Raw genomic sequence first — 11106 nt, 5'->3', positions numbered from 1 at the left:
TGACCATTCTTAATACCCACCACATCCTCATTACTTATTTCCAGAAATTTTGGGAAACATTTCAGCTCTATTCTTGAGCCCACAATATTGGAATTTTTTCACTACATGGATAAAATTGTTAATTACTCTATTAAATTTATATTTGAGTGAGTTGTTTCAACAATTTTCTTCTATGTAACAAGCCATCCCCAAACACAGTGACATAAAACAACAATTTATCTTCTTATGTGTCAACAAACCAGGCTGGCATCTGATAAATAAGAACATCTGTGAAGTTTCTCTAATGGGTGGGGCTGCTGGCTGGGAGCTCAGCCAGAACTGTTGATCAGAATGTCTTGGTTGTCCTTCATTGGCCTCTTCAGGTGGTCTAGGTTTTCTGTGGCACAGTGGATGAATTCTAAGAAGAAGGTACCAAGCCTGTGAACTCAGAAGATGCAGATTGCTTGAGACTCCGTCTTGTAAGTTACGCAGCATCATTTGTGTTGTGTCATATTGGTTTAAGTCAGTTTCAAGACCACACCAGAATCAAAGGGAGGAGCTATATACTCTACTTCTTCTTTTTTTCATTAAGTTCATTTTAGGTATACAGTTACATTCCTCACTGAGAACTTGTACCTTTACATGAGGTATCTTGGTTCTTATTTTTTCACCATTCCCCTGCCCTCCTGTCATCACCTCCACCCTTCCCTATTTACAAAGACTTTGTTTCCATTGTTTCCTTTTCTCATATTTTTCCTTTCCCTTCTTTCCTTTTACCTACCCCTCTCACTTCCCCTACCCCTTTAGACCTTTTCTTCCTATTTCATATTATCAGTTATACATTTTGATCCTTATTTACACTTTTAGTCTCTCACACCAGAGAAACTATTTGGTATTTACACATGTGTGTCCTCTTTATTTCACTTAAGAGTATGGCCTCAATATGCATCCATTTAGCTATAAATGTCTCCAGTTTCTTGTTCTTTTTTTTGGTACCAGGGATTGAACTCAGGACCTTGTGCTTTCAAGGTAGGTGGCGGAATCACTGAGCTAAATCCCCAGCCCAAGTTTCTCATTCTCTATGGCTAAGTAGTACTCCATTTTATTAAAAAACCCCACATCTTCTTTATCCAGTCTCCAGTTGATGGGCACTGGAGCTGTTTCCAAGCCTTAGCTATTACAAACTGTGCCACTATAAACATGGGTGCACATATACTGCTGTGATATGACTCTTTTGGGAATATAATGCAGCAGAGGTATAGCTGGGTCAAATGGGACCTCTAATCCTAGTTTTTTGAGATATGTCCATATTGATTTCCACAGTGGTTGCACCAGTCTGCATTCCCACCAACAATGGAGAAGAGTTCCTTTCTCTCCACATCCCTGCCAGCATTTGTTATTGGTTGATTTCTTGATAGCAGCCATTCTTCCCAGGGTGAGATGGAATCTCAGTATTGTCTTCATCTGCATCTCTCGAATGACCAGTGATGTTGAACATTTTTACATGTGTTTATTTGCTGCTTTTACTTCTTTGAGAAATGTCTGTTCATTTCAGATGCCCATTTTTGAATTGAGTCTTTATATTTAGGGGGTCTGATTTTTAAAGTTCTTTATATGGTCTAGATAGTAGACCTTTGTCTGAGGAACAGGTGATAAAAAATGTCTCACATTGTAGGTTGTCTCTTAGCTCTGTTGGTGGTTTCTCTTGCAGTGCAGGTTTTTAGTAAGATGAGATCCCACTTGTTGATTCTTTGTGCTATTCCCATGCTACTGAGGATTTGTTCATAAAGTCTTTTCCTATGCCAATGTCTTCAAGAGTTCTACCTAACTTATCTTCCAGCAAGTTTAGTGTTTCTGTTTTAATATTTAGATCTTTAATCCACTTTGATTTTAGTTTAGTGGATGGTGAAAGATAGGGGTCTGATTTTAATCTTTGGCAGGTTGGAATCCAGTTTTTCCAACACTGTTTATTAAAGAGGCTATCTCTCCTCCAGTGAGGATGGTCGGCTCCTTTTAAACTCTGCTTAATGGCAGGCATGGCAAAGAATCTGTGGTCATCTTTCGCCCATCATTTAAAATAACTTGCAAAGGAAATCATTTTTATTTTAACTTTTTTTTTTTTCTTTTTTGGTTTTTTCTTTTTTTTTTTTTTGGTACCGAGGATCGAACCCCAGTCCTTGCGCTTACACAGCAGGCGGCAAAACCACTGAGCTAAATCCCCGGCCCATATTTTTTGGTTTTTTGAGATAGAGTCTTGCTCTGTAGTTCAGGCTGGCCTCAAACTCCTAGCGATTCTCCTGCCTCAGCTTCCTGAGAGCTGGAATTACAGGCTATTTTAACTTCTGTCCGATGAAAATATTTCTAAAAATTATTAGTGTTGCAAGGTGATTACAATAGATAGAGTCTCCTCAATGATTAAGTTCTTTCAGAACCTTAGGGTTCTGAAAAATTTTAAAATTTATTTTTCTATTATTATTATTAACTGGGTTCTGGCCCTAGTTCTGTCCCGGCCCGCGGGTAAGTCAACGGAGACCCTAGAGGGGGAGCGAGGATGAGAGGGGACAGGGGACACGAGAGATGGAGACAAGACAGGTTTCTGATCAAGTCTCGTTTATTGCAGAAGCTGTTACAACATATATACCGTAGGGCTAGAGGGGAGGAGCAAGAGGAGGGTACTGGGGCTACTTCCTTGTTGCCGGGTAGATTTGTAGCAGGCCCGGATATGTCCATAAAAGGCACTCAAGATTTCCAGCGGGGGGGGGCAGGGCCCCCTACAGGTCCTCCCTTTTAAAATTATTTTTTAGAAAAGCGTCAGGAGAATCAAGCCTGCGGGGGCTGAGCCTGTCTTGGGTCAGAGCAACATACGTGTCTGCACCGTGCACCTTACCCGTCATCGGTTAACCAGAGAATCAAGGCTCTGGCACCTGTCTTAGGCGGCACACGAGGGCTCTCTCATTGCATGGCACGCTTGCTCAGTTGCCCGTCATTGGCTTGCCAGCCCGCTCACCAGGTGGGGCGAGAATTTTACGCCGTGGCAGAGATGGAATCGGCCCATGTAGCGTATGTCCAGCCAACATCCCTGACAGTAATTTACCGCTGATTTTGACGTACATCTTTGTCTCCACTATAGCTCCAGGGGAAATCACAACCTTACAAAATCAGAACTATCCGAGGACATTTTAGTTACTAAGATTAACATAGGTTAAAATACAAAGGGGAATACAAGGCTTTTAAATCATATCAGCCTGAACCTTTTATCTAAAAATCAAAGCGATTTCTACGTATAAGCATTGGTATCCATTGTATGCAGCAGCATGACAATAACAGACAAACACATACAATTGCAATGGCAAGAAACAATTGTTTTACCCATTGTAGGTTGGGTAGCCATGAGGTCAACCATTTAAATAGGTCTCCGCCATCCTCATTGTGCACCTTATTAGCCAGGTCTTTCAATTGTTTTATTGTATCATCGATTTTTTCTCCATTGTCAGTCAAATTAAAACAACACATATTTTTTATTTTTTCACAGCCCTGGTGATGAAAAAGCAACAAATAATCTATTGCTGCTCGATTATCCAAAATAGCTTGTCTTTGTTCCTGTAATTCTTGATTAATCAACGCCAGGGCGGTGGAGGTGGCATTCAATCCTTTTACCACTTTACAGGCTAATCTTCGTACTGCCGCTTCCGCGTGCACCCCGATGGACGGCAGCGCAACAAAAGACCCTATCATGACTAACACTTCTGCATCAGTCAATAGACCCACATCATCATTACATCCCGGGGCGGTATACGGTGACCACCGTCTAATTCGATTAGGTACAATCAAATCAGTTCTGTCTGGTAATATCACAGCCAACCGACTCAAGCAACAACGAGTGTCACTCAAGTTGGCCGGAATGTAATTAAAAGTTTCCCTTTCACAAGTGTAAAACCAACCCATTGGCAAAGAGACATGGCAATTACTATACATAATTTCTTGTTCAACACGGCAGGACATGTTTTCCAAACGTTTAACTTGCAGACATTTAGTTGTACAATTTCTGTATACAGCACATTCGGTCTTATTAGACATAATTACCTTAGGTGAATATAATTTGACAGCATTCTTGGGCCTGCGACAAGTAGCAGATCCCCAATTGTAACTATCTGCATATGTGAGATTTTTTCCTGGGATATCTTTAAACAGAGTATAAGGCCGCAATGATTCCAATGGGGTACATACAGGAACGAGGCAACTTCCCAACATATAATGAAAGTTTACATCAGCACTTAGACAAAACTCAGACAAGTTGAGCGAGCCTGCCAACTGAATCCATATATTTTTCATGTGGTCTAACCCTTCTGAAGGCGACACCACCCATACCCTGGTCAGCAACATCAGGGGAACTAGGCATTTCCAGCTCATCCTATTCTTGTTTTCGGATCGTTCATTCAGCCAGATGTCCTTCATGAGTTCCCTCTTCATTGTGCGCCGGAGGTCCAAACTTTAAATGATGACGATGTTCCCTAAGATCACATGATATAAATTTCACTAAGGAGTCCCTTTGAGGAATTAAGACCAGAACAATATTTTCTGGGTGGCCACTTCTATATTCATCAAAGGGAGTTCCCATCTAAAAATCACTTTAATCTAATAAATTCCAGTGATACCTTGATCCAAGAGAAAAGCATATCTTTAACAAAATAACATCATCAATGTAACAATGGGTGAATATCCCTTAAAGAGAAACGAACATTTTGAGCTCAATTACATGACCACAAACAACAAACACTAGACAAACATGTAAGACAGTGTAGAACATCAGGGTGCACCCAAACATTACTAGATAAGCTGAATTATATCCTTGCTCATTTTAAATTGAAATTGTGGGCGCCATTGTTAACTGATCAGGATTGGACAACGTCAGGTCATCGGCATCATCAGCACGCCCATCAACTTGTTTTACTAGGCGTTCTGGGAGCCATCTGGCTGACTTCATTTCCTTGGAATAAATACACACCGATCCTCGGCCCCAGATAAGTACAGGATCGGGCCCGTGCCATGAGTGGTCCAGGGGGTCTTTCCACATCACCGAAGCAAATTGTCGTTGCGTCTCTGGTTGCCAGAAACGATTGGCTGCAGATGAACCTTTGGCATCCAAATTTAAGAAGTTAAGAATAAATAGTGCATGTGATATCAGGTTTCTAGGAGACCCCTTGGTAGGGTACCATTCCCCCTTTTTTATTTTGTCTAAAGTAATTTTGAGTGTGAGATTAGCCCTTTCTATAATGCCTTGTCCTTGAGGATTATATGGGATTCCCGTTATATGTGTTATTTCAAATTGTTTGCAAAAGTTGGAGAAGCCAGAGCTGGTATAGCCGGGACCATTGTCTGTTTTAATTTGTTGTGGACATCCAAGTACTGAGAAGGCAATGAGGAGATGAGCGATGACATGTTTAGTAGCTTCCCCGGACTGCAGGGTGGCAAATATGAATCCACTATAGGTATCAATGTTGACATGTATATATTTAAGATTTCCAAATTCAGGGTAATGCGTGATGTCCATTTGCCAGAGGGCATTTGGAATCAAGCCACGAGGATTAACTCCCAGATGAGGTGTAGGAAGGTGTAGAGTGCACGTAGGGCAGGCCTTAACAATTTGTCTAGCTTGTTCTCTAGTAAGCTTATACATAAGGCGAAGCGTGTGAGCATTAAGATGATGCAGTTGGTGTGCCTTTTGTGCCTGGTCAATTGGAATGGGGGCATCAGTATTTATTGAACAGGCCAAAACTTGAGGTCTTGTAGCTAGGTCTGCTAAGCGGTTGCCCTGTGTGAGTGGGCCAGGTAAGTTAGAGTGGGCACGAAGGTGTCCAATGAAAAAGGATTCGGATCTCTTTCTGATTAAATCTTGTAATTGGAGGAAGAGACCACCAGTCTGAGAAGCAAGTTTGATCAATCCACATGTTTCCAATAAGGGGACAGATTGAGCAATATAAGCACTGTCAGTAAAAAGATTAAGAGCTCGGGCAGGGAATGTAGAAAAGACCGCTATAACCGCTTGCAGCTCGGTTAATTGGGCCGAAGAGTGGGTGGTTTGGAACTGGGCAATGTTATCGTCCCACACATAGGCAGCCATCCCAGTGGAAGAACCATCTGTAAAAACGGATAGGGCTTCTGGCAGAGGAGAACAAGAAGTGACCTTTGGGAAAATGAAGTCATGTCTGTTAGCAAAGTCAATGAGTTTGTTGGGAGGATAGTGATTGTCCAATGATCCTGAATAAGAAGCGAGAGCAATTGGCCAGGAATCGGTAGTCTGCATAAGCCAATCGATTTGATCTTTAAGGTAGGGTTGGATAATGACATCAGGTTCCTTTCCAAAGTACATCTTTCCATGGTCTCTACCTAGAACAATCAGGTCTGCAACTGCAATATAATAAGGGTAAAAGGCCCGCTTAGGGGAAACTGGGAGATGAACCCATAAAAGGGGAGCGGTTTGCCAAAAGACAGCGGTGGGGGAGAGAGAGGTTCTGCAAACGATATATTGTAAAGGAGAGTTATAATCTACAAAGGTAATTGTCTGATTTTGAATGGCTTGTTCTACCGTGCTAATGGCTTTGCGCCCCTCAGCAGTGAGCTCCCGAGGCGAAGTGGGGTGGCTATCACCTTGCAGGGTATCATAGAGAGGCTTCAGGTCATGTTTAGTGAGCTTTAAATAGGGCATAAGCCAATTAATATCTCCGAGCAGTTTTTGGAAGTCATTCAGAGTTTTAAGACCGTCCAGCCGCAAGGTGAGCTTCTGGGAGGAAATATGACGTCCCTTCATCTGAAATCCGAGGTAACTGTAAGGGTCTTTTAGTTGAACCTTATCAGGGGCAATCTGGAGGCCACAAGATTCAAGGGCCCGCCGAAGGTCAGCATAACAAGCCAAAACCTCACTTCCCAATTGTCCCGCCACGAGAATATCATCCATGTAATGGATAATATACATTTGAGGCCAATTGTCTCGGGTGGATTGAAGTGCTGTGGCTACAAATGACTGGCACAGGGTGGGACTATTGGCCATGCCTTGGGGTAGCACTAGCCATTGAAAGCGCTGCATTGGGGCGCAGAAATTGGTCCCCGGGAGGCTAAAAGCGAAGCGTTTTTGATCTGCAGGATGTAAGGGAATGGTGAAAAAACAATCCTTTAAATCAATAATAACCTTATAATATCCAAGGGGGATGGCTACCGGTGAGGGAAGACCGGTTGTAAAGCTCCCATGAGTACCATAGTTTTATTAACTGCTCTGAGATCTTGCAAGAGCCTCCATTTTCCCGACCGTTTTTTAATGACAAAAATGGGAGTATTCCAAGGGGAGTGGCTAGGAATGATATGGCCAGCATGAAGCTGCTCCTGCACCAGCTGTTGAGCTGCTAACAACTTCTCCTTGGAGAGGGGCCACTGATCGACCCACACTGGATCATCCGAGAGCCAGGTGATCTTTTCAGCATGGACCGCAGGAGTGTCAGCGACCCCTATGGAAAATGGCCCAACCCTGCTCGAGGGGGCCGAGGGACAGGCTCAATGGGGTGAGTAAGGCTAGTAGGGTGTTTTCCCAGCCCTGTTCCTGGAATGTACCCATTTTTAAACATCTGCATAGTGACAATTTCATTGGGGCTGGAAATAATTATCCCCATTTGTGATAATAGGTCTCTCCCCCATAAATTAATGGGTAACCCTGAAATGATATAAGGTTGAATGGTGCCCTGATTACCATCTTGGTCCCTCCAGGTCAGATCTTTGGCACTTTGTTTAGGATTTTGACTCTGCCCTATACCCTTGAGATGGGTGAGGGTGTCCTTCAATGGCCACGCCTGAGGCCAATCCTCTCCCTTTATGATAGTTACATCGGCACCAGTGTCGACCAACCCAGAAAACTGTCTCCCATCTAACCACAAGGTCATGAGAGGCTTTTGTGCTGAAAGTACCTCCGACCAGTAGACATCAGATGAGCCGAAACCCTGGCTGCCTCGGGCGTTTTTAAGAGCCTTATTAGAGGTGGAGAGAAGGGGAAGGAGTAACAATTGGGCAAACCTTTGGTCTGATTGAATGGTATTAATAACTTTGGGGGAAGAAACCATAACTTTAATTTCCCCAGAGTAGTCACTATCAATCACTCCTGGGTAAACCAGCAGTCCATTCATGGTACTGCTGCTTCGGCCTATTACGAGGCCAAAGGTCTCCTTAGGTAAGGGTCCAAAGACTCCCGTAGCAAGGGCCTGAACTCCCATTTCTGGGGTTAATACTGTGTGGGTGGTGGCACTGAGGTCCAATCCGGCACTTCCTTTTGTGGCTCTGACGAGGTCTGAAATGGATTGCTGTTTATTGGAGCAAAATTGAGCGCCCCGTAAATTTGTTTGGAATTGGGGGCCCGGGGCTGGCCCCCTTTCCCGTTTCCCGAATTCAAACCCTGGAGAGGGGGGAGGGGTCGACCCTGGGCATCAGTCTTGGATCGGCACTCACTCGCCCAATGCCTCCCCCGATTGCATCGGGGGCAGGGCCCTGGGGGCGGAGCGTCGGGGCCCTGCATTTTAGCGGTCGGGCATTCTCTAGCAAAATGGCCGATGGCCCCACACCGGAAGCATTTATTGCCGACGTGGCGTTGTAAGAATTGTTTGACTGTGAAGCCTTGCATGGCGGCCGCCATGGCAAGGCCCTGTTGGTAGGCGGCCCCAATCTCAGAACAAAGGCGAATGTAGCCGGAAAGGTCAGTTTTCTTTTTATAGGGGCGGATAGCGGCCTGACAGGCGGCATTGGCGTTCTCAAAAGCAAGCTGTTTAACAAAATCTGTCCCTGTCTCCGCGCTCCCAAAAATCCGGCCTGCCGCCGTGAGAAGGCGGTGGACAAAGTCCGCAAACGGCTCGTCCGGTCCCTGCCGGATATTAGTGAGGGAGGCACTCACGTCTCCTTTGGAAGGGAGTTTCCTCCAGGCCCTAGTTGCTGCGGTCTGAATCTGGGCATACAACCCCACGTCAAATTGCATTTGCTGGTCGTTAGCGGCGTAGGCCCCCTCCCCAAGAAGCATGTCAAGCACCCAACCATTCCCCGCCTGAGCATTGCGTCTAGCGGTCTCTCGACAATTCTCAACATACTCAGATTTCCATAATAAGTAGTCACCTCCTGCAAGGGTGGCACGGGCCAGAGTCTGCCAATCAATTGGGGTGAGCCAATTTTCTGCCACCGATTCTAGACTAGCCATGGTGTAAGGTGCAGTGGCCCCGTACTGAGCCGCAGCCGTTTTAAGCTCTTTAATAACCTTAAAATCAAAGCCACCATGGTGTCTCCATGCCTGACCCTGTGCGTCAACAGTCTCAGTGACAGGGAAGGCTTCCACGGGCTCAAGTTCTAGGGGTACCTTTGACCCGGACGGCACCCTGGGGGTCGCCCCTCTAATGGGGGGTCGTGGCTTATGGGTGTCCTCTCTAGGGACATTTCCATGAGCCTTGCCTGTTCTTAAGCCCTCAAGCTGGGTAATAAGTTCTTGATGTTCCTTTTCTAACCTTATCTGTTCTTTTAGAAAGTCTATTTTGTCCCGGAGTTCCTTTTGGGGATCAACAACAGGATAGGCCAAAGTGGGAGTGCTGGGGCCTGGACGGATATAAGGAGGGGGGCACCCAGAGCCGCCCCGCAATGCTTCCCCCGCAGACTCGTCAGTTCCGGAGTCCTTTTGGGGTGGATCTGGGGGCGGAGGCAAGCAGCGATAGGCTTGAAGGGAGGGATATAGGGGCGGAACCTCCCGCGAGGGTGGGGTTGCCTTAGAGGCAGTGATGGAGGAAGAGGAAGCGGGGGTCCGGCAAGGCTTTGCCTTATAGGGCTTGGCAGGGATCGCGGCCGTTTGGGATTGGTCCGAGGGAACGTTATGTCCGTCGGGGGCGGGATCATCATCACTGTCAAAGGACATCAAGTCCTCTTCCTCGTCTGGCGAGGAAGGCGTGGCCTTAACTGGCCTGGGTCCCGGCGCCATATTGGCGTCCCGGGGAACTGCGTCAGTGTCACCAGCGGGTGTCAGCTCCTCACCACTACGGAGGGCTACCTCCCCAACCTGTATAGCCTGAGCTACCAGTGGATCCCTTGCTTTTTGGGAAATAATATCATTAATCAAATTCCAATATGAGAACGCCGCAATCGGGACCTTCCCGGGTCCGCAAGTGGCATAATAATCCTGGAGAGCCTCCCCCACCTTTTTCCATCTCTCTTCGTCAATGGTTCCCTCAGCAGGGAACCAGGGACAGAGATGTTTAATAAAATCAAAAAATTTCAGCAATTGTTTGACTGTAACCTTTACCCCTCGTGCCTGTAATGTCTTCTTGAGACCTTGCACAAACAGTTCGTGCTGACTAATGCCCTGTCCCATAATCGCTGCTCAACTTACCGAGGTGCAAAAAGACGGCAGGTCCACGTCAATCGCAAGCCTCTTCTATGTCGAGTATGCTCTTTGTTCCTCAATCTTAATCTTAGGGCCCCTGAGCAGCGTCCTTCACTGGATCCCCCGTTCTCTGGCCCCACGTTGGGCGCCACTTGTCCCGGCCCGCGGGTAAGTCAACGGAGACCCTAGAGGGGGAGCGAGGATGAGAGGGGACAGGGGACACGAGAGATGGAGACAAGACAGGTTTCTGATCAAGTCTCGTTTATTGCAGAAGCTGTTACAACATATATACCGTAGGGCTAGAGGGGAGGAGCAAGAGGAGGGTACTGGGGCTACTTCCTTGTTGCCGGGTAGATTTGTAGCAGGCCCGGATATGTCCATAAAAGGCACTCAAGATTTCCAGCGGGGGGGGGCAGGGCCCCCTACATAGTTCTATCACAAGCTAACTACTTTTGTTATCTTGGGAGAAATGACATAGGATTTTAGCTTTTGTTCTTTTCATTTAAAAAATGAGTGGGTGGAATTACATGATTTCTACTTCATTTCCAGTCCCAAGAACTATGATCTTATAGTTTCATATAAAAATATGAGGTTAAACTATATTGTAATACATTTGAAATTACTCTTACGCATAAATTTCTTGTATGAACTTGTGTTTACTTGCTTGACAGAAATGTGAAAGCTGTTAGAATAAAAAGAGTTGCTTGTCTGCTTGTCATTCCACCCTCCAGAAAAAA

The 11106-nt window shown here is 45.6% G+C and overlaps 1 protein-coding gene across 1 annotated transcript; it reads right to left on the bottom strand.

Moving 5' to 3' along the window:
* Positions 1-2572: 2572 nt before the first annotated feature.
* LOC147825123 (uncharacterized) lies at positions 2573-10791 on the bottom strand. Its single transcript, XM_087187533.1, has 2 exons — positions 10376-10791; positions 2573-4490 (listed from the first exon to the last, which is right to left on the bottom strand). The coding sequence occupies exon 2, from the start codon at positions 4447-4449 to the stop codon at positions 3238-3240; it is 1212 nt and encodes a 403-aa protein (XP_087043659.1). The 5' UTR covers positions 4450-4490; positions 10376-10791; the 3' UTR covers positions 2573-3237.
* Positions 10792-11106: the final 315 nt, after the last annotated feature.

This window comes from Heterocephalus glaber, unplaced genomic scaffold, assembly GCF_053883595.1.
Source record: "Heterocephalus glaber isolate CG9 unplaced genomic scaffold, H.glaber_assembly_v1.0 deba00001509, whole genome shotgun sequence".
Taxonomy (NCBI): Eukaryota; Metazoa; Chordata; class Mammalia; order Rodentia; family Bathyergidae; genus Heterocephalus; species Heterocephalus glaber.
The sequence above is the reverse complement of the archived record's forward strand: the minus strand, read 5'-3'. Positions and strand labels throughout refer to the sequence as shown.

What these genes read in the sequence shown, in the direction of transcription:
- LOC147825123 (XM_087187533.1), bottom strand. Translation starts at nt 4,449, where the DNA reads ATGAAGAGGGAACTCATGAAGGACATCTGGCTGAATGAACGATCCGAA.